The sequence below is a fragment of the Thamnophis elegans genome, chromosome 10 (genome assembly GCF_009769535.1).
Source record: "Thamnophis elegans isolate rThaEle1 chromosome 10, rThaEle1.pri, whole genome shotgun sequence".
Taxonomy (NCBI): Eukaryota; Metazoa; Chordata; class Lepidosauria; order Squamata; family Colubridae; genus Thamnophis; species Thamnophis elegans.
The window spans coordinates 21,469,791-21,494,039 of NC_045550.1; the positions used below are offsets into that span (position 1 = coordinate 21,469,791).

General features: G+C 37.4%; 1 protein-coding gene across 1 annotated transcript in view; it reads left to right on the forward strand.

Annotated features, from left to right (window-relative positions):
- Positions 1–24,249, forward strand: part of COL17A1 (collagen type XVII alpha 1 chain) — a 68,146-nt gene that overhangs the window by 19,585 nt on the left and 24,312 nt on the right. The window contains exons 13-35 of the mRNA XM_032225439.1: positions 992–1,156; positions 3,346–3,432; positions 4,400–4,444; positions 5,316–5,465; positions 5,888–6,067; positions 6,760–6,789; positions 7,248–7,274; positions 8,033–8,050; positions 8,819–8,872; positions 9,034–9,138; positions 11,710–11,772; positions 13,000–13,053; positions 14,327–14,362; positions 15,300–15,335; positions 15,772–15,834; positions 18,336–18,371; positions 18,774–18,845; positions 19,957–19,983; positions 20,711–20,746; positions 22,274–22,309; positions 22,410–22,490; positions 23,233–23,268; positions 23,757–23,834. Of these exons, the coding sequence (XP_032081330.1) occupies positions 992–1,156; positions 3,346–3,432; positions 4,400–4,444; positions 5,316–5,465; positions 5,888–6,067; positions 6,760–6,789; positions 7,248–7,274; positions 8,033–8,050; positions 8,819–8,872; positions 9,034–9,138; positions 11,710–11,772; positions 13,000–13,053; positions 14,327–14,362; positions 15,300–15,335; positions 15,772–15,834; positions 18,336–18,371; positions 18,774–18,845; positions 19,957–19,983; positions 20,711–20,746; positions 22,274–22,309; positions 22,410–22,490; positions 23,233–23,268; positions 23,757–23,834 (1,515 nt within the window). The remainder of the gene's footprint in view (positions 1–991; positions 1,157–3,345; positions 3,433–4,399; positions 4,445–5,315; positions 5,466–5,887; positions 6,068–6,759; positions 6,790–7,247; positions 7,275–8,032; positions 8,051–8,818; positions 8,873–9,033; positions 9,139–11,709; positions 11,773–12,999; positions 13,054–14,326; positions 14,363–15,299; positions 15,336–15,771; positions 15,835–18,335; positions 18,372–18,773; positions 18,846–19,956; positions 19,984–20,710; positions 20,747–22,273; positions 22,310–22,409; positions 22,491–23,232; positions 23,269–23,756; positions 23,835–24,249) is intronic.

Below are 24,249 nucleotides of genomic sequence, written 5' to 3' on the forward strand. Positions count from 1 at the left end.
ACGGAATAGACAGCACCTGCGCAATGCTCAGCCGAGCAGCTGGAGCGTTGCGGAGGCATCACAGAGCATCATGGGCGATAAGTACACGTGTGCGTGGTGCGCACGTTCATGTGGTGGACACCCAGCCCCGTTGCACCATACCGGTTGCAACAGGATCCAGAACCCACCACTGGTTCCAATGGATGCCGTAAAAGAGTTGACATAGATGACTTTAAACTGGGACTGGTGGATTAGTCAACTAAAGCCTTTTAATGTTGAAGATTCAACATTCTCTCAGAGTTTGGGTAGCTTGTCTGCAAATACTTGTTGAGGGGAGCGAACAGTAGAAGAAAGGGTATGTCTTCACCTCTTTCCAGTGAATCTGTTGGGCCGCTGTGAGAAACAAAATGCAGATTAGCAAAGGCTTTGATCTGACCCAGCAAGGCTTATGTTACCAACAAAATAAACTTACAGGAGACACTGTAAATGAGATGTCCACTAGAGGAAGCTACTGCCTTTAGAAAATGGAAATAAAAGCAAAACATGGAAAATTTACTTTATTTTACAGCAATTTTTCTTTAATTGATATCATGCTGCCTAATGGCAAGTCTATAAACCCTCTTTCTATGTTTTCTTGCTGCATAAATCAAGCAGAAAGCTAGTTTCTGTTCTGTTAGATTTCTCAGCTGCATTACAAAGGGAAATGTGTGTTTCTTACTTACCATGCAAGGATCACAAAAAAGTGAGCTAAGTGTTACCTGCAGTTATACTGCTATTACTAAACCCAGAGTAACACCTAATTATTATAGTTTATATCCAAGTGGATATTTTAAATTAATAATTAACAAGTTCAGAATAATCATCAATATTTTGGAGAAAATCTATGTGGTCAAACACCAACTTGATGGCACATAATTATCAATCAGTCTTTGAAAGCAGTATCACCAAAGGAGGATAACTGCAATATCCAATATATACATGATTGTTTTCTCCTGTCTTTTCTGACATTTAGTTGCTGCGTCCACAAACTCTCAGAGTGATGACATCCTACGCAAAGACTGCAAATTTGTGCTCATAGAAAAAGATAATGTAACTCCCAAGAAAGAAATGGAACTATTGATCATGTCCAAGGACAGTGGAAAAGTTTTTAGTGCATCAGGCACTGGGCTCAGTGGAGGTCAGTTTTGTTCCCATTCTTGAGACCACATATTGATTTCATATAAGTTCAGAGGGTACACTACTTATATGGGATCTGTTTCCCTCCAACCTTGTTTTATATCATCTGATAATGTCAGAGAAAATGGCACAATTCATTTCCATGAAGTAAATATTTTCTGTTTTTGTGATACACTGAATCACAAACAATAGCAACCATTCATTTTCAAGTCAGTGTTTCTGACATATCTGTACCCTGTTTCCCCAAAAATAATACCTCCCCAGATAATAAGTCCAATTGGACTTTTGAGCACATGCGCTAAAATAAGCCCTCCCCTGAAAATAAGCTCTCCCCAAAAATATTGCAACACAGCATTAGCCATGAGGTGACCACGCTCACCACCTCCTGCTCCTCAAAAATAATAAGACCTCCCTGAAAATAAGGCCAAGTGCTTATTTTGGGGGTCAAAAGAAAATAAGATGCTGTCTTATTTTCAGCAAAAGACCCTATCTTATTTTTGGGGAAAGATGATAATGTTGGAGAACATAATATTGTAATGCTATAAAGAAATGCATGTCATTTTTTAAAAAGTGTTCATTGAAAGGATAACAAGAAGAAGACAAAGCAGAAAGGTAGTAAGATGCAAAGTATAATTATAGAAACATAAAAGCAAACGCTAGTTTTGGTATACCAATACAGGTAAGGTTTTCCCCTGTCCAGTTGTTCCTGACATCTCTGTTTCTTAGCCAAGGAGCCAGCAATGTCAAAAGACACTTCTGTGGTCATGTGGCTGGCATGAATATCTACTTGCATTTACATGCTTTCGAATTGCAAGGTGAACAGTAGCTGGGGCAAGTAATGGGAGCTCACCCCATCACACGGCACTTGGAACTTGAACCCAGGCAGTTGGCTTTCCAGCCGACAAGCTCAGCGTCTTTAACTGCTGAGCCATCAAATCCCCTTTTGGTATAGCTATAAAGTGAGGTAAATTATTGTAGCTTAATAGATCTAAAGAGAAAAAAAGAAATCTGACTAGGTTTTATATTGTTCAAGTGAGATGATTTTGACTGGCTGTTGCTTTTTTCTGCCAATCAGCAAAACATATTCACAGAGGAGAAGAAACATCAAACTTACTTAGGCGGATGAATGAGCAAGGAAATGGCAATATTCCAGAAAGACTGTTGTGAATGTTTGTGAAAGAATACTGGCTGGGATATGACTGGAGAAAGGGAGGAAGTGGAGCACAATCCCAAACAACTCACAGGAAATTTAATCTATTGAGCCTGAACTTCACTATGACTAGTTTCTCACGGGCTGAAAGCTCCAATGAATTTTTAAAAAATCCGGGGTTATTGTATACTGAAGTGTTTGTGGAAATAAACCTTCAGGTTAATATCTCATATTACTGTACCACTTTAACAACTATGCTTATATAGTAGATAACAGCAGCTGCATTCAGTTCTGTAGTTGCTACCTAATTACTTTTTAGACTGGCCCCAGGATGCCACATTTACTCCCTAAAGTCATAAGAATTGAGTAGAGTATGTGCTAGCAGAGTGTTTATTTGCTGGATGCCCTTCCTTCACCAATGTAGAGGTTTGTACAGCAGATACATTCTCATTGTGCCCAGAGAGAGGAATATCTGCCTCTACCTAAGATTGAACTCACAGCCTCCTGATTGTGAGGTGAGAGCTCCATCTCTAGGCCACCACACCACTCCTTTTCCTTGTTTAATCAATACTGGATGAATATTTCAATACCACAATGATATCAGTGAAATGAACTCATTAAGACTCCAATTCTCAGCATAGTCCAATCCAGGGATGGATATATTTTTCAACCTGTGTATTAGACTATAATCCAGACTATACTGTTGGACAAGTTTTATGATATCCCACAGGGTTTAATTTTTTAATATCCTTTTTACAAAGAGGTTTAGTGTTGAATAGGTTTTGGAGGAAGGGGATTTGGCCCTGAAGTAAAAATATTCGCTTAATTTAGGAGTACATCAAGATTTTGAAAGGGCTTAACAAATACTGTACACTTACACAAAGCGTAAGGCTCTCATCCTCCACACATTCTAACATTTCTTGGCTAAAAAATCAATCAGACTTAGATATTCTCTTTGTTTTTGTTTTAAATTTGGAGATAAACTGGTATTAAGCCATTTCATATTTACCCTAAATATGATTTATTTGGGCCCACCACAGGTTATTATGCAGAAGACACCTTACAAAAAGGCGAAAAGGCTAGCTCTTATTATGCTGGAGATTCCTATCTGAAATCAGAAACAAATGGTACGTCATTGATTCTCTGTCTTGATTTGACTAATTAAGAGAAGAATAAAAATACGTCTCACACAAACATTGTATGATAACAATGATCCGGCTAATTAAAACAATGGTTATGCTAGTGACAAAGCTGTGAAAGCTGGACAAAGAGAAAGAATGAGAAGCCAAATAGACACCATGGAATTATGAATTTGGAGATATTTGTTAAGATTAATATGAACTATAAAATGAATCAATTAATACTAGCTGATAAAAAACCCAACTAATTCCTTGAAGTGATAATCAGAACACAAAAACTAGTATACTTTGGACATGTGATGCAAATGGATGATGAACTAGAAAAAACAATTATTCTTGACAAAGTTGAAAATAATAGAAGAAGGGAAAGAGAACAATAAAGTAGCTGAGCAACTTCAAAGAGATCACTGAACCATCCTTGGAAAAGCTATGGATCATCAACAGGGAGAGGTCAAGCTGGTGTCCATTTACCCATACAATTCAGCAGAAGTGCACATGACTATCACCAGATATGCATCAAGAATTCCTGGCCAACTGTTTAATATAGTAAAAGAGGCCAATCTGCATTCACTCATCTATTCGCCTGAATATTAGGCAGAAAAATATTGTGCATATGGAACTATTAGGATACAGAAAATGTTTCTCCCTTTTAGATGAGAAAAATACTTCAGAGCAAATAATCCCCTTCCCAAAATATTGAATGAAATTCGTTTCCTACTATGCAGTATTTCTACTCCACTTTTTGAGAGTTTTGAAAAACAAATCTTAATTTATAATTACAGTATGGTTTGCAGTAATTCTTCAAAGTCATGTCCTTATTCTATGCCCACTGAAGCCACACTGTAATATTGTCCCACGTCCTTATTTGGATTAACAACTACTACTGTGCATTAAACTCTGTTTATAACAAATAACACAGAAGAGTGTTACCCTTACATTCTTTTTGTTGTTACAGGTGGCCTTAAATCTGTTTCCGCAAAAGACAAAACCGCTGTTGCAGGTGAATACCCATATTCATTAGTTCTTGATTGATATAGTGCAGAAACCATTGACGGATAATACTAGATTCATAGATTTTTATGGAAATATATTTATTTAAAATTGGAGGCTATTCAATGTGGGGGATATTTTTTCTATAGACAAATGCTAACATTATTTTTTTATGTGAATCTTTACACCACATATTCAGGATTTAGAAAATCCAAAGCACATTTACTTTATTCTGTGCCAATTAAATGAAATAATGAAATAAATGACCTTTAGGAATATTCTATACTTGGGTGATTATAATTGTACAATCATAATCTTCTGGGGAAATTTTCTGACTGGACCAGGTTGTGTTGAACAGTTGTGACACAGCAGACCATTTATCATTTTGATGTCTATATTTGAAGCACAAGCTATCCAGATGTCTCGTAACTGATCTGCTATTAAACTTAAAAGAAAAAATACACCTTTGAGAGTGTAATACTTATGTGCCATAGCTGATCAATAATAGAATATTACTTCATGCTACAAGTTACAAAGATTTCTTTAAAGAGTTTTTAGAAACTAAAGTCAGTAATACAGTCTTATGTATGGTGTATCTCTGTATATGTATTTGCATATATTTGTGTGTGTGTGTGTGTGTGTGTGTTTGCTGTTTGTATTAATTAAAGCCCAATGTTTCTCAAAAACTGAAGATTGGTTCTCAGTGCAGGTTCTTTAAATATGAAGTGAATACTTATTTAATGCTAATTATTGTAATATTGAGTTTAGATTCTGAATAAGACTCAAAGGTATGACTTTTGCCCCTTCCCCACAACCATCGGCTTTTGCAATCTCACTTTCCAGGGACTAATTTGTTTTTTTTTTATTATCCTTCTCTACAGGAGGCAGAGGTGATAATGGGTGTGGAGGGGCCGGGGGTTGTCCAGCCTGGTGCCCCTGTAGTTCATGTTGCAACTGGTGGATGTGGCTCCTGGGTTTGCTACTGGCCTGGCTGCTCCTTCTTGGTCTTCTTTTTGGACTTATTGCTTTGGGTAAGATATTATCATTGAATGGGAGATGCAAAAAGTTCAAGATCTCTTCAAATGATTGGTCCTAGAAAATAAGTATTGTCAATTTATTTTAACCATATTTTGTTAAACATTTTATAATGGTCTGGGTTACCCATAGTATTAAGATCCATGATTGTACTGTATACAACAGGGGCTGCATTTATACAGCATGCTAATCCAAAATCAGAGCAAAGCAAGCTCATCATAATTTTGTGTAATGTGTAAACCAGATTTTGAACAAAAACAATTGTTTCCATTTTTGAAAGAGGCTCACTGAAAGAACTGCCTAGAATTTTCTTTCAATTCACAGTTATTTTCTGTGCAATAATTACTTCTTGAAAATTTTGCACGAAACTACAAGGTATAAGGACAACTTAATTCTCTATTTTACTTTAAAATTTCAGTGGAGGAAGTACGGAAGTTGAAATCGCGAGTGGAGAGCCTTGAATCACCGATTGAGTCCCGACAAGGAATTGGCACTCACTCAGAAAAGTTAGTCAGCCAGGGAGGCACACTCAGCAATATGAATGAACATGAACTACGGAATTATCTGAAATCGTTAATAAGTGTGGAGATGAAACAAGGTGAGAAACATACAAAAATCAAATTGATTAGGACATGAAATTATGAAAAGGAACAGAATACAGATTCCACAGTCACTCTTTAAAATTAAATCAATTTATATGATTGTACATCTCACAAATACATATCTGGGTGATTAACACATCAAAAACTAATTCATAAAACAATATCAACAAAACAATCCTGCAATGGTTAAGAACAAACAATAAACAACACAATAACATCTTATTTCACGGGCCATTTAAGTTTCTAACCTCCATGTATTGGAGTACATCTAGGTTTTCAGTCCTTTGTAAAAGGTCAACAGGGTCATCAATCAGATCACTGGTTAGCTACCAAGCACTAGTGTTCATTAGTCTGTCCTAGTTTAACACAGGTAATTGGAGATGTAGCTGAAAGGACTTGCATCTTGTATTTCTGTAGCATGCTTCCTTTCAAGGTGCCAGAATAGCCTATGCCATTTTTAAAATGTTTTCTTAAACATTTTGGAGAAATTCATGCTGGATAGTGTCATACTAAGTGAGTGATACACAATGTTAGAGGTCTAGCAATACCTTCTACGCATATTTTATATAATATACTTTCTAAGCCACACATATTTCCATTCACTTATCTTGCCATATCAGTAATAAACCAGAAATAGTTTTGCATCCTTTGTACAAGCATCTGACTGTCATTCCATATACCCATGTAGGTCAGTTCCGAGGAGAACCAGGACCAAAAGGTAGCAATTTACTAGATTTGTTTCAATATTTGAATAAGAGTATCTTTTATTGTTCATTTGTATTCTAAACAGTATATGGTTGAAAGGGGGCTTTTAGTTCTGTCTTTAGCATTAAAAAAATTAGCATGATTCCATGGGAAGATGCATACTTTGTGTTTCTCTAGGAAAAAACACTAATAGTCAGACACATTTGAATTTCTAGTTTAGGCATGCATTTTATATAAAATTAAGTGAACCCTTGGAATTTGTGTTTTTTACTATGAAATATATGGAGCAATGTCTTGAAAAATAAACCACCTGAGACTAATTGATATAGAGCCAATGATATTTCTGCCTTTCACCAGCTTCTCGAACATATTCTAAGTATAGTAGGAATTAAAGAAAGGTAAACAAAATAAGGAAAGTCTGGATATAATCCCTCTATAATATTTATGCTTTTCTCCCATTTTCTTCCCTAGGGGATATTGGGATCCAAGGACCAAAAGGTAAGTTCAATTTTTTCTAGACGCTTAGCCCTGTGAAAGCAATATAGACATAACTTTTCATTAGGCATAAATCAGAGGTGGGTTGCTGCCGGTTTGGCCTAGATTGGACGACAGGAAATTCTGCCCACCTGACCGGACATGTCTGCGCACGCAGGAGCACTCCTGAACCAGGAGTAAAAAAATTCCCAACCCACCTCTGGCATATATGTATTTATATGTATCCACAATAGAATATCAATGGCTATCAGGAATTGCAAGATTAGGAAAATATAATTAGCCACATATTCTTAAAAATCAGCAATCTAAAACCCAACTTATTCAACAATGGATACTAAATAATAGTTGGTAAAAATGAAAAGTTGAGCATAGTGCCTGTCAGGTGAAACAGTGCTGATTTTATATGAAGAGTTTAATGCTGTACCTTGAAAAATCTAGATGAAAAAGACATTTACATTTTTTTAAGAAGTCAAGATGGCTAAGCAGGAACATTCCAGGAAAAGCATTATTCGTTTTATCTGCTTTCCATGGTACAAAGGGGATTTTGATTTGTTGAGAACCTTGAAACTAGGTATCTGTTGAATAGCACAAGCACAGAGTTAATTCAAGTTTATCATTTCTATTGTGTGTGAAAGTATTTAAATCTCCTTTGCCTTGCAGTTGCAAGTGTAACTGACATAATGTGGAACTCAAAAGACCAGAAAATTGCTGTTGGAAAATTATGTTACTTATTATCACTTTTTGTTTGTTTGTTTCTATAGGAGACCCAGGCATACCAGGTAGGTGGAACTTAGTAACAGTATCCCAATTTCCTATAGCCCATCTTCTTGAGCTGCACCAGTAATTACTGTAAATGTCAGCGTTAGTGGTGTTCTTACATTCATATTACCCAAGAATCCAATACTTCATTCTTGATTTAAAGAGAAAAGTAGCTAACAGTTATCACTCAGTTACCTCAATAGAAAAAAGTGGCATTTACTAAATTACTAAAAAGTCACATTTTGAACTTATAAGACACTTTTTGTTTCCATATTCATCCATTCTGAAATCATGCTTTCATAGCATCTGGAATCCATATGCAACAGCAAATTGCCAGATTGGAACAGTGCCTTTTCCTGCACTGAAATTAATGCAATCTATTTTAAAATGTTATTTAAAGTATCATTTTAAAATTTCTATAGATAATATGGATTTTGAAGGTCAGAAATGAAATACAGAAAATTGTGATGGTCTTAAAATAGCAATGCCAATGTTAGGAATAGTTGTGTGTTGTAAGAAATTAGTGTCTTAGTCCAACATCAATTATAAGATTTATAATTTATTTTTAAGCTAATGACAGAGTCATTCAAAGGGTTATTCCTTTTGTGATTCATTTGATTCTTATAGCAAAAATCAAAATTTCAAGTTTCAAATAAATTTTAATTTAAAATTAATTTAAATTAGATGTAGGTAATTGTTTTTTTTCCTTATGATTCCTTGTAGCTGAGCATAAATAATGACACATATCATTTTTTGAACATGCATTTTCTATATAACATGTATTCCAGGCTTAATAGGTCACCCTGGGCCAGAGGGACCAAGGGGACTAAAAGGCAGCATGGGTAAGCAAAATATTTCTTTATTTTGGATCTTATATGGGGCACCGTTTTGTCATTACAATATATGTAATTCTCTGTAATAACAATTATAGTCCAGGAGAAGAAACATTGGGTGAAACACAGGCTGTGGTGGACCTATATTCTGAATAATTGATTCTTTACAGGTGAAACTGGCCAGGAAGGCCCCATAGGGCCAAGAGGACGAGATGGGCCTCCAGGCCTCCGTGGGGAGCCTGGTTCCCCGGGATTTGGAGAGAAAGGTGACAAAGGTAAGATTTTTTTCTGCTTCCACAAATAACCTAGAAAATATTATTTGGAAGAGTTTTCAAGATTGTGAACATATTATATCTGTGACTTTCATGCATTCTGTCTTCAGAAATACTTTCACACTAGCCATCCATGATGTCTGTTGAGATAGCTGTTTGCATTGCAGAAGATTTTGAGAAATATTTAATCCTTCTTCTTGAAGAAGCTCAACTATAGTTCCAAAGCCCCAGCAATGCTATTTTGCTATTCATTAGTGAAGCCCTTGCTTTGCATAGGCAGCTATGTCTCCACTTATTTTTTCCATGGTTTCCCTTTATCTTAAGGGAAACATATAATAATAGCACTTATATACCACTTCACAGTGCTTTACCGCCCTCTCTAAGCGGTTTACAGAATCAGCTTATTGACCCCAATAATCTTTGTCCTCATTTTATTGACTTCAGAAGGATGGAAGGCTGAGTCAACTTTGAGCTGGTAAGAATCGAACTGGCTCTCTGTAACAAGCAAGTAGCAAGCACTGCAGGTGCCCACCATTTAAGTTTACCAGGAATGCCCCTCTATTTCTGGCGGACAGATTCAGACAGAGAGAAACCATAAGAGAAGATTTAAATGACTAACAGCACTTGATCAAAAAGATAGATTCCTCCCTCTGCATTACAAACAGTACAAACTTGCATTACTTGGAAATGAAGTGAGGAGAGAAATAAGAAAACAGTAGTATTTCCTTGGAATAGGGATTCCCTATTTTCTTGGACATTGGCAAAAGTCTGAAATTTTTGAACCTCTGACTCCAGGCTTTCTTAGACACCTACTGCATATCTATGTGTGCAGGGAAAGATGATTCATTGCAGCCAAATTACTTTTGGGCAACTACTTGCCGACTCTTACTTATATTCATAGGAATTTCAGATTAGATTTCAAGGACTATGATCCCAATTCATTTCTTTAGTGCATATGACAATGCTCCATTCTTAATTTTAGTACTTACCAAAACAAAACAAAAAGCTAGAATCATTGCTTTTACCACAAAGGCTACAAAAACTGTGTCATCTGTCCAAGTGATATGAAAATCACAAGGGCTGAATTTCTCGGCCAAAAGAGATAAGACTGAGGGTTTTTAAAAAATATTATATTGCCTATTGTTCTTTATATATTTGCTAATCAGAAATGCAAGCAGGGCTGGAAATGAAAACAGTATTCTAGTCAGATACTAAGTAAATGGGATGCCAACCAACCCTTCGTCATTTCTAATGAGTAATGCGATACAATAAAAGAAAGCCATCTGCTACTTTGTTTTGTAACAGGCAAACAATGCCTTATCTGTCCACAGTGCTCTTGTCACTTTCAAATGTGTCCCTGCACCTGGCACTGAAAATTAAGGAACTTTAAGACAGAATTGAAAAAGGACATCCAGAAGCTATTTCTGTGCCTTGGGTTCCTGTAACCAACCACTTTTAAGAGGCTCCCCCTGAGCAATGTTCCCTCTAAGCTGCGCAGGTGCGCAGCTGCGCACATGGCAACAAAACACCGCGCAGCAGTTTCCAACTGCCGTGCAGTGGGTTTTGTGAGACTCCTTCCATGATAATAGGAGAGGAGATCCAGCCTGGAGACAGCAATCAGTTCTAGATCCACAAGGCAGAAAGTAGTTGAGAGAAGAGGTATGGGGGTTGGGAGAAGGCATGGGACAGGCTCCCAGCAGCAGCTGCTCGGATTTGCCACTTGAGAGGGGGGGGAAAGGGGAAGAGCCCAAGCTTGTGTATTCCTCCTTCCTTCAGCCCAACACTCTCGCTGGCATCCCGGCCATACAAGAGGGACTGCAGAGGGTCTCCTCGAGTCTAGGGCAGCAAGTCATTCGATGGGAAAGTTGCCTCTTGGAAGGAATGACCCGGCTTGGCTCCCGCTTCATCTCTCCTGCCTCGTCTCTCCTGCCTCTTCACTTCTTCATTCGGTTGTTGGGTGGCAGATCGAAAGCGGGAGCCAAGCCGGGTCGTTCCTTCCAAGAGTCTTCTGTCACTTTCTCTCTCCTTCTCCGTCTCTTTCTGTCTCTCTTCCCTCTTTTTTCTTCCTCTCTTTCTCTCTCCCACTCTTTTATCACTTTCTCTCTACCACCCAACCTGTCCCCATACTTATCTTCGACTGATGATCATGTTTGCAATAATTTACCTTTTCTAAATAGGCGCAGTTCCCTTACTGGATCCCTCGCTCACTCAAACACACACATACAAAACCATTTTTCTCCATTCCAATTCGGATCCTACAAATCAATTGCTCTGTGAAACATCTGTGAAAAAAATTCAGGTGCTCAGGCATGAAAATGTGCCGCTCAAACACCATACTTTTCCGCACACACTGAAAAAAAATTAGAGGGAACATTGCCACTGAGTATTTGTTATAACTGTGCCCTATAAACATTTCTGAAAGGAAACAATATTCCTTTTAGGGAATGAAGAAGAGAAGCATCTTCCCAGTACTGCAACGTATATTATTGCTATAAATAACAATTGTGGATTTTCATATTAGGGGATTAAAAAAAAGCAAACTTCATCAAGTGACCTAATGCATTTATTATGCAGGTTCTGCTGGGGAACCAGGTGTGCAAGGTCCACCAGGTGTCCAAGGTTCTATAGGTCCTAAAGGTAAGTGTAAATCTGATGCAAAAACCTAGTAAAAATTAAAAAAAAGATAAGAATTAGGAAATGTTTCCTTCAAAGACCACATTTCTTCCACTTCAACATGTTGCATGTTAGCAACATTTAGAACTTTGTGCCAGAATCAAAAGTGGATCAGACTGACCTTTTCCTCTCTTTCTAGCCTACTTTCTTCTTATGTGTCCATCTTTTTGTTGCTCCTCTTTCTTTCCTTGACCAAAAGGCTACCAAAGGAGGAATAGCTCCACCTTCCTAGAAATCTGAACCTTTGAAATTATAGTGCCTGAAATTGGGGCCAGAGCTTATTGGATCTTGGAACTACGCTGGGATCTACTTGATAACCAATGCAGTTGCTTCAGAAGAAGGACATTTGTGTATGATCTGATGTCCCATTCAGAAATCTGACTGCTATATTTTGCATTACCTGCTGCTTCCAGATTGGTTATAAGGATAGCCCTACATAGAGCACATTATGGTAAACCAGGCAGCAGTGTGTGTGTGTGTATTAATACTATATTTAACATCCCAAATTACATTCCTGTCTCTTCTGAGGGGATGCTATCCTGTTTAGAACCGATTCCTCAGTTTCTGTACCTCAGAACTACCTACCCACAACCTCTCCACCTTGTCAAGACTAAGACTCGGTTTAAATTTCCCATCCAGTATACTATCAGATTCAGGTATGCTGAGCCTCTTCCTATTAAGATATCATAGGGGATTGTAAATAGATATGCTCAGCCTATTCGATGTAGTGCCTTTTTAGGACAGAGAGTTCTGGAGCAGAATATTAATTTGAATACTACCACTATCATTACCAGGCACAACATTTTACTCCCAAATTGATCTAATATCAATTTAGGTTTCTTCTCCATTGATTTTTTCCACCACATTAAATACAATAGCCCAGAGCATTCCTGGTAAAATATATCTTTTCAGTCTGAACATATTATTGCCTTCTTGATGCCATGCCTTGAGGGCAGCTAAGAAATGTAGCCCATCAGGAAAAAAACAAGTATTGCATATTAAAACATGCAGCAAATCAAGATATTACAACTACGTAGGCATCATCCAATTTGCTTACAAGTAGTAAAATCTGTATAAACATAACATAATAAAATTAAATTGAAATCTCCGTGTTACTTATTTCCTGGTTTTCAAAAATGTTGTCAGTTATCTTTTGCCTAATCTTCCTAATTATTCCTGATCTTTCTTTAGGTCCTCCAGGAATTCAAGGATTTAGAGGTGAAGCAGGTATCCCCGGTTCTAAAGGTACAACTCACAAACCATTCTTCTGTGTTTGAGGAGTGGGATCCAAAAACATATCATATATTGGACATGTATAACATAGTATTGAACATAGGCGTGGAGAAGAAGCCATAAAGTCAAGGTATCATTATGTTGTCATGAGGAAAATGATGTAAATGGTGTCAGTTTGGACATAAATGATGTACAGTTTTAATTTGCATCATTTGCATAATGATATTAGAACATGCATGCCTTTTTTTTTGAAACCTCATCTGAAGGAGGCATTGGGCATTGATGTGATAACTCAATATTAATAACAAATAATGAAATTAAGAATATAAGGATTTCAATGGATGCAAAGTTGTACTATAAACATGCATGGAGCAATTTAAAAAAAATATAATGCCTAACATTGTTTTCCAAATTCAATGTTGTTTATTCGCTGCTATACACAATATGTGTGTATGTAAATCTGTGTATATGTCTATGTGCATTATTCTGCTCTTTAGTTCCAAAATGGATTATATCAGTAAAAATCAGGCTTTTCATATTATGGTTTTAGAGTTTAAAATGCACATTACAAAAGACAGAGGCATATGGAAACAAGCAAGCAAGAAAACACAAATGTTTAAATGTACACAATAGTCCTTATAATTATTAATTGGAATAAGAGTATTAAGAAAAAGCAAGAGACAAATTGAAAAGCTCTAACATATCTCTCTCCACTGCAGTTGGGGTAAATTGGGAGTATCAATTCCATCTAGTTTATAGATTAGGCATAGTCTAATCTTTACTAAGTTGTGTAATAAATATATTTTGTACATTCTAAGGATTCTGTACATCTAAAATATTTTATTATTAATATAAGTAATATTTGTTAAGTAATTGTTGTTAACAACTGTTAAGTTAGTAACATAGTTGTTAAGTGAATCTGGGTTCCCCATTGACTTTGGTTGTCAGAAGATTGCAAAAAGTCACATGACCCCAGGACACTGCAACAAATGGCCAATTGCCAAGTGCCTGCATTTTGATAATGTGACCATGGGGATTGCTGCAACTGTTGTAAGTGTGAAAAATGGTCATGGGTTTTCAGTGCTATTATCATTTCAAACAGTCACTAAACAAATGGTTGTAAATTGAGGACTACCTATATGTATAATCTATAAATTAGAAGGAATTAATGTGCCCAATTCACTAAAAAGTAGGCTTTCTTTACTCTTCTTTTTAGCCCACTATAGCTGAGGAATGTTACTGCCAGTATTGTTCTGTTTTAAACCCTTTTCTCTCTATTATTTAGGTGAAAAAGGAGCCATGGGAATAGCTGGATCCAAAGGTAGCTGTGCTTTTTACATCTAATTCTAACAAAATTCTTTTCCCATTCATAGTGGGAAAAGTATGGTTCTACAACTTTGCAAGACAAACCAAATGCAGTTATAGAATAGGTGATACTTGGCTCAACAGTAGTAACTGGAAGTAGGATCTTAGAGTGCTAGTGGGATAATCACTGACATATGAGATGGGATGTGCTGCATCTGTCAAAAAAGCCAATGCAGTCCTAGGCTGCATTAATAGAGGAATAGAATCAAGATCAGGTAAAGTGTTAATACCACTTGATAATGTTCCGGTCAGACCAAACTTGGAAAAATGCATCCAATTTTGGTTGCCATGATATAAAAAAGATGTTGAGATTCTGGAAAGAGTGAAGACAAGTGTAACAAAGATGATTAGGGGTTGGAGGCTAAAACATATGAAGAATGGTTGCAAGAATTGGGTATGTCTAGTCTAATGAAAATAAGGACTAGGGATAACATGATAGCATTGCTCCAATATTTGAACGGCTGCCACAAAGAAGAGTGGGCCAACCTATTTTCCAAAGCACCAGAAGGCAAGACAAGAAGTAATGGATGGGAATTAATCAAGGAGAGAAGCAACCTAGAATTAAGAAGAAATTTCCTGACAATTAGAACAATTAACCAGTGAAACTGTTTGCTTTCAGTAGTTGTGGTGCTCCATAATAGGAGGTTTTAAAATGAGATTAGACCACCATTTGTTTGAAATGGTATAGTGTCTCCTGCTTGAGCAGGAGATTGGACTAGAAGACTTCCAACTCTCTTCCAACTCTGTTATTCTGTATTCTGTTATAATTCTCTTTATTGATTTTCCCCCATCCACCCGGAATTTACCAAATCTGTCTTTTTTAAAATTCCTGACCATGATGGGATTATAACACAGATTAATTTAGTTTCATTTTATTTCTATGTGTATTTTAGGTGATCCAGGAGAGAGAGGACCCCGTGGTCTTACAGGTATATATAACATTATCAAAAAAATTGAAACTGCTACATGAATATTTATATTTATCCAGAGATAAGCATTCTGATTTATCAAAGGATTTGTATGAAGATTTTTGGTTTCCAGGCACTCTACTTACTTGATGAAATGCAAGAGACAATCTGCTGCTTCCAGTAAGAGAGCTAAAAATTGCTGTATTTGCATCTTTAGGAGGAAAAGGAAATGCTTATAAATGTGTATATAAATAGGAGGTGAAGAGTGTGGACACAAATGTGTGTGGAGGAAGATACGTGTCTGCATATTTTTACCTATCTGTGTTCATTATGTACCAAGTACTTCACTCAAAGGCCTGAGTCAAAGCTGAATATAATTCTGGAGGACTAAAGCTGAATATAATTCTGGAGGACTGTCCTGTTTGAGGTTATGTATGTTTGTATGTTTGATTTCCAGGTGAACCAGGATCCAGAGGACTGCCTGGGCCAGTAGGTGAACCAGGATCTAAAGGATCAGCAGGTGAGAGGCAATGTTCCCTCTAATTTTTTTTCAGTGTGAGCGGAAAAGTATAGTGTGTGAGCTGCACAGTTTCATGCCTGAGCACCTAAGAGAGCCACAGTTTGAACTGCTGTCGCGTCTGCTGGACATTTGCGCAACCTTCCAAGCGTCAAGCGCCAATTGCGAGCGAGGTTTCAGCCCGATGAATGCCAGACATGAAAAGTGCCACTCAAACACTATACTTTTCCCCTCACCCTGAAAAAAAAGGCTCTCTGCTCAGCTTTTAGACTGTTAGACTGGCTAGAGAGAGACATGGCACCAACAGGGTCCTGGGTCCTGGCATTTTGCAGGCAACCTGTCCTCTCACATTCCTTTGGAATGCAACCCATCACATGTGAATTAGATTTTGCCAATTATCCTATTAAAAAATAACGCTATTATTCTAAAATATGACTAACTCAATATTAAAAACTGTAAATATGTAATGCTGATAAATAATAGCAGTAATTGTTATTTAGTATGATTAAAATCAGTATTGATATATCAATATAATATCTATCGAAATTGACAATATACACTAAAATAACAATACAAATATATAATGTGGAATATAAATGTAATAAATATAATATATAAATGCAACATAAAAAACTCTCCCCCTTTAAAGTAATAAGATCAATTAAATAGTCTAGCAAGTTTGGACAATATGCTATATGTTATGTTACTTAAGAATATATATACCTCAGAATCAGATACAACATCCACATCATTTCCAACTGAGTCAATAAAATCATATGCCATGCCAAAACTATTTTAAATAAAGATATGAAATTAATCAAGTCTTGCATTTATTTTTCAAAATGAATGTACAATTTTTTTATTATTTAAGTTTTGTACCCTATCTTTTCTAACTAACGTTAACTTATAAAGATGTTACATCAGACTACAATACAAGTAATTAAATGAAGACTAAAATAAGTGTTTTGGCATATTGAGCTTTTTATATTTCTTTCTTATATTTCTTCCTTAGTTGAGAACTTGCTCCTCAGCTTACTTACGCATTAACTGTTTGTTGCTTTTATGGTTTATTCATTCACTGCTCCATCTTCAGTTTTTTTCACAGGGGGCAGGGCTTCCTTCCTCCCTTCCCTCCCTCCCTCCACTCCTTTGGCCACCAATTTTGATCCAATTCTCTCTCTCTCTCTCTCTCTCTCTCTCTCTCTCTCTCTCTCTCTCTCACACACACACACACACACACACACACACACACACACACACACACACAAACGTTCTTTGGGGGGGGGTTGAATTACTCCGCCTCACTGTGCAAAGTCGGCTCAGCATGTGTTCGGCCCCCACTTACGCCGAATCAAATCCGCGGCCGGCGGGACCAGGGGGTTGCATTTCAAAGCCGCCAGTCCTCTTGCTTCTTCTCCTTCACCAGCAAAGGTCCCGCTGGCTTCTCGGCCCATGGCTTTGGTGCCTCTCCCTCCACGCGGAGCACCTGAGCTGGCCCCCGCGTTATCCCTCCCCCTTCCTCCTCTGCCGTGCTTTTGAGGCCGCGGGAGCTAGTAGGAAAGCGGCGGAGGTGGAGGCGGCGGCAGGGATAACCCAGAGCCCAGCTGACTCCGCTCGGAGCACCTCAGCTCAGCTGGGCTCTGGGTTATCCCTGCCGCCGCCTCCACCTCCGCCGCTTTCCTACTAGCTCCCGCGGCCTCAAAAGCACGGCAGAGGAGGAAGGGGGAGGGATAACGCGGGGGCCAGCTCAGGTGCTCCGCGTGGAGGGAGAGGCACCACTGCGGGAGCTTTGCTGGTGAAGGAGAAGAAGCAAGAGGACTGGCGGCTCATCAAAACAAGTCTGGGGAGGTCCTTTGCAGGCGGCCAGTTCTAGGCGCCTGCAAAGAACTTCCCCACGTTTGCTTTACAGAAAACTCTGCGCGGCAGATAGAATCTGCTGCGCGGGCTTTTCTTGCGAGGTGCGCGGCCGTGCAGGCGCGCACCTTAGAGGGAACAGTGGTGAGAGGCACTATTCCATAATGACACTTCTAGAAAATCTATTTCAAATTAATTATTTAGCCTTTAGAACTCTTGAAACCTACATCCCAGAATTAAAAGTGTTTTGATAAGGAAAATGTAAAACTCATTAAAAGAAAGCGGGAATGAATTTAAAAAGAGTTCTGTATAAATATTCTTTGCAGTTTAGGTGTGTACAGTACATGCAAATATGCAAACATTTAGATCAATTTGAGTCCTGTGCGATTTGATCCACATATAATGTAATGATGAGTGGAAATAAATAAATATATAATCTGTTTTACCTTTTTTCTACTCCCAAGATTATATTAGTTGTAATAGTGAGATGCGAGGCTGTATTAGAGTTTTTGTAAAAATTCACCCAAGAGAGTTTGTGAAAGTTCAGCCTAAACAATTTTATGACATTAAAAAGAAAAACAGTATTATTCAAATATATTGAACTCAGTGAGTATTTTTGCAGTATCTGAAAGGCTGTTATATTTCTATAGGTCCACCTGGCCCAGATGGACATCAAGGTCCCAGAGGTAAATAACTGTTATATTTCCACTAACAAAAGAAAAGAATACCATAAGCATAGCTTTTTAACTGTGAAGTTCAATTTTAGTAGCTTTTATTGCCATCTTTTATATATTCACTGCATGTCACAGCCTCAAATGTTTCAAATCAAACCTATCATTAAATTATCCTGGGGCAAAAGAGATATACATACTTTCATTATCTCCCTTTTTGTCATTTTGGTCCTATCCTCACATCCAAACCCTACCTGCAACCTATGGTAATAGTACATCTCAAGTCAGGTGATTATATATATAATCTCAGATTATATTAGAGTAGTCTTTAGTTGTAATCAGTATCAGTTCCATTTTCTGAATGGTCATATTTTTCAAAAAGAATACTAATTTTATATCTTGTTCACCTTTTTGTAGGGGAACAAGGACCTATGGGTATCCCAGGTCCACGAGGACCACCAGGGCCTGCTGGAGATGCTGGACAGCCAGGTAATACAAAATGGATGAAGAATATTTGCAGCAAAGGAAATTTATTTTTCTATCTGGAGGTTATAGCTCTCTGCCTGTGGAGTGTTCTAGACTAAGGGTCAGACTAGGGTATGCGCAAACATTGCGAGAATGTTAAAAATGGTATATATTTATTTATTCAATTTGTATTCTTAATACAAACAAGTGACTCTGGGCAGTATAAAGGTTGAAAATGAAAAAAACAATTAAATATGATTGTGATTTGCTTATGGAATAGCTGAGTGAGTTGTTAACATGTGTATAAGCTTGGGTCCATGCCTGATGACTGGAGGAATGCCATTGTAGTTCCTTTTTCTAAAAGGATTCATAACAAGAATAACAAGAACAAAACACATTCAATTTTTTGTGGCTGAGAAGGGCTCTGATTGAAGAGGTGCAAGAGATGACAGTGAGAAACATTTGAGTATGCAATATGTGATATGTTACAAATAGTAAATATTGATCTAAAGAAGCAAAAAAAACACTGTTGTATAATTGAGAATTAGATATCACAAGCAACAAAAAAAATGCAATAACAATTCATTCAAGAAGAATATATGATAAAGTAAAAAGAGATAAGATCAAAAATAAATAGGTGATGAATTAATGTAGATTGAATATAAAAGGGGTGAACAGTACCAAAGAGATACCCTTGACATGTTTCAGTCATATAGAGAGGATCAAAGTGCAAAACAAATTAATGAAAGGGGAATGAAAGGGCTGAAAAGATGGGGGAGATCAAGAAATCATTATTGGTTGGAGTTGATGAGTTCCCAAAAAGAGATGGGTGAATTTGAGGACTTCTCCTTCCCAAGGAAAGTTTATTCAGGTTTGATTAAGCCTAGCCAATGGGAAATCCAATCTCCAGAGTTTCTGGGAGCCCATATCTTATAAATGCCGAAAAGCTGATTGTCTTCATATCAGGAGGGAAGTAAAAGATGCCATTGAATCAAGTGAAAAAGAATTCACTCCTTCAACAAAGATGTCTGTTGTTAAACTTAAACTTTCACAAATCAAAGGTTTTTCTTCTTATTATTATTATTACTGTATCTACTAATTTGCCTTCCTTCATATAATACCACTGTTTCCTTAGGTCTTACCGGAGCACAAGGCCCACCAGGTAAGATACCGGGAGGGAAACAAATGCTTAATGAATAAATATGTAGATTAAAATGTTGATCTTGATGAGGAAGTAACAAACAATTAATTGGCAAAATTCCTTCACTGAACCAAACTAAACCAAACCATAATTTGTTTAACTACATTTTATTGATTAAATTGCACATATAATCCATAAATATAATATGTCTTTATGAACTCAAGAGAGCAATAATGTAATGAGAAATAGGATAGTTCTTGTTTAATTTGAACAGATTATTTATTTATTTAAGCTGGAACAGAAATGGCTTTTTCTTCAAAGTAATTTCTGAGATGGTAGCAATGGAATTTTGCATTCCAATTTTATATCTGTTTGCTTAGATATAAGCCACATTTAGTGCTGCAGAGCTATTCCTAGAAAGGAAACATTTACTTCCATTGGATGCATAGCATGTGCATTAGTCATGTTCAACATAGTGGATGAAGAAACAACATGAAATAATGCCTACATGTCTATCTTCTGATTCTGGAAATCCCTGAAATTGAATGGCCTGGTTTTTTGTTGCCAAATGATGAATTTTAAATAGATAAAAAAACAGACTATATTCATCTACATTGGAGGCCCAAGGGGAATCTTACAGATACAAACAAAAAGCAATGAAGCAGAGACTTCATAGCATGAAAATGCTACAGTATACTAATTAAACAATGATATAGAATATTATTCATTCCATGTGGTCATTTCACAGGTATGACAGGAGCTGCAGGCCGACCTGGTCCTAAAGGTAATATTAGCTATGTCTTTTCTCGCAACATCAGGACAGGGCAGGTTATCATGGTATGCCAGAGCAATAGCCGAAATTCTTCCCTTCCAGAGGCACATGCAGCTGCATTACTGGGTTGAAAAATAGTAGAGACTTCCGTGTAAATTCCTGATCATCAAGAGATTCTATCCGACTCCTTTTCTCCTAAAATAAGACTATAAAGCAAAGCTGAAACGCTTTAATCTTTTTCCAACCAAGTCCTACAGTCCAAATATGGGAAGGGCCAAAAGAAACATTGGATCCCTGTTGTGGCCCAGCAGGTGCCGTTGGAGCTGCCACCAGACTCCGACAGTGAGGGGCCCTCTGAGTTGGCTCTGGAGGATGTGGAGGACCCTGGACAGGGTTCCAGCTCTGAGCAGGGCGCAGAGTGGCTGGTTGGCCACCAGGAGGCACCTGAGCCTTGGACCAGTGGGGAAGAGAAAGGGAGAGTGAGCCGGAGGCCAGTAGTGAGTTGTTCCTGGATGCACGCCATCAAAGAGCTACTAGGCGTCAGGAACAATTACGCAATTACAGGAAGTGACTGTATTCAGCTGGTGATCATTAGGCTCCTCTCCAGACTATAAAAAGCTACTTGTGTACACGCCCCTCTTTGCAGAAGTCAACGCAGGATTGAATGTCGGAGGACATTACTGTGAGCTTGGTAGGCTGGATTGCTGCCAAGCCTTATCTGTGTTTATTGCTGCCTGAGTTTGTCTGCTTGGCTTTCAGCCACCAAGGTCTTTGTGTCTTGCTATTAAAGTTCATTCCAGTTAAGCTTGTCTCGGCATTCGTTACTGGATGGAGGAGGGGGTCGGAACAGGTCCCATTTAATTTAATTTCAAATTAAGGGAATGCCAATTGAATTAACTGAACCAAATATAATTAGCACATTTGTTCTCTGTGTATTTAAAATGCTTCCTATAAAAATTGATGATGAAGGATTTGGACTTGCTCCCTAATCTTTGGGGTTGGTACAAGTGGCCTTGGGCCACATATAACATGGCCTGATATAAAGAATTGTCCCAAAAGACCATTGAGTAATTAGGTATTCTAGCAAAGGGTTTCTCCCCAGTTTTCCACCATGTTGTTATAGCAAAGCACTGTCTAAGATCAAATCTATAAGAGACGATGTTGGAAAAAGACATTGATTTATTTGATGTATTTCTCTATTCTAAAGATGTGTGCATAAACATATATGTGCATAAAATCCTAACACATGGTTTTTTAAAAAGAAAATCATTTGCAAAAATATAAAATTTTAAAAATACAGAAAGGTGTAGCTATTCGGAGGTGATTTTTATTAAACTGATCTAGAAACTGAACATGGGGAAGTTAGAAAATGACCATGTATAAAATGTAAAGATTAATTCATCCTCAGAGAAACAGATTGTATTAATGCCATAATTCTCTCCCCAATTGCAGTGTTATATCATTTTAAACAAATGTATATTCCACCGTTCAATAATTTGTTATTTAAAGTTAATTTAATATCTCTTCTTGTTTCTGTAGGTGAACCCGGAGTACCTGGCCAGGTCACTAGTTCAGGTAATGCCACAGAAGGAACACTCATTTCTGCTCAACAGCTTTCTTATTCCATGGCAATCTTTCTGCATGAAATTATGTGTAATTTTTTAAACTGTTTCAGATGGTGGAGCAACTGTTGCACTTCCTGGCCCACCAGGTCCATCAGGGGCTCCTGGCCCTCCTGGCCCACCTGGTGTCCCAGGTGGGTATCTCCTTTCATTCTTGACTAGTTTCTCTTGATTATTTCTGTTGTCTTAGTGTTGGACCAGTACATTGGTGTTTAAAAATTGGGATTAACTTTAATGATACAGTTTACTCTGTTGGCTCTGATGAAGTGGACAGAGTCCTTGATGCTGTCAGTGCCACCACAGTGTTAATTAGATCCTTGTCCCTCCTGGATGGTGAAAGCCTTCAGCACAGTGACTAGCAGTTGGGTCCGGGGAGTGATCATCACTAGAACAGGGGACATTTCCAGATGCTTTGGAAATGATATAGGTACATTGAAGCTTTAAGTTATTAAAATTAGTCCATTCCATTTTTACAAATGATAGTGTCAAAAGTTCCATAGTTGTCTGTGTGAAGCAAATTCCTTTATAGTTAAAAGTCCAATTTTTCTCCCTTTGCGGAAGAAATATAAACAAAACATTTCTTCACAACATCTTCTTTAAAGCCAGAATTGCCGCAGTGGAACTTTTTCATTCAGACACCTTCTTTTTTCATCACTTGTTAGAAGAAATAAATACCATTTTAATAGAAGGAAATGAGAGAAAGCACAGATTGTTGTGTTGTGATAGCATGGCACGTGAAATTGAAATCTTTAAAAAAATAATTGCATCTTGCAGACACAACCATTATTTAATAGGCTACTTGGTTTTCCTTTTTGAAGATGAGATACAATTGCTTCATTTGTAAGAACAGTGGTTCAGTTTTGTTTCTTAATTCAGGTCCTGTTGGCCCAGCTGGTCTTCCTGGAGCTCAAGGTATTAATTACATTTTTGAAAACCCAACATTGTTTCCTTTCTCTTCTGCCAATTTACTCTCATTGTGATGTTCTTTCTTTTTAGATTGTCTTGATCAGTGTGGTTAATATTTCTTTACATTTTATACTTTTTATTTCTTTCCTTATGATTTCAGCCTTGTTCTTTTACTGCCTGAAATAGTCTTATCTGCACTATGCAGTGAATCAATACTGCAATATTGTAGTATTTTAGAAATGAAAGTATTCTATTTTTTTTTAAAAAAAACTTTAAAGTGGGATGTTAAGCCATTTCCACATAGAACATGAAAACTATCTATACTTTTCTGAAATTATTCTCAGGATCCTTGAAAATTCCTCTGAGCTCAGATGATAAGGTGGAAGCTTGCCAAATCCAAATTACACTTGTGAGGAATGCTTTACCCTGCTAAGACCCTGCAAACCCCAGCTCTGATAATTAAGAAATGTGACATTTTTTATGTTCTGATGCAGGTCCTCGTGGTGAGAGAGGCATTCAAGGAGAAACCACCTTTGTTGAAACCGCTAATCCTGCAGTTGCTCCGCTAGAAGGTAGAACAGGTTTTTTCCCCCCGATAGACATAAATGTTCTAACAGTATTGAGAATAGCAAAGAGATGGCTTATGCCGTTAGGATGTTAACTATGACTCTCCAGATTCTGTAATCATTAAGAATCTGGCATTCACTTCCCTATTCTTCCTATTCCTCATGATCAACAGCTTAGATCACAAACTAAAACAATTGACAAAACAATGTATTGATGATTTAATGATTGGAAGTACTGCATATCAGTTAAGTGCACTGTATGGATGAACTGACAATATTTTCATATATGTGTTACCGGTACTTCTAGCTGAGATGAAAGTCTGCAGACTCTGAAGAACAAATGTCTCAGGATCAAAGAGAATAAGCTTTATCTGAGATACTCTTAATTCAGTTTATCTAATTTGATTTGTTCAACTAAAAC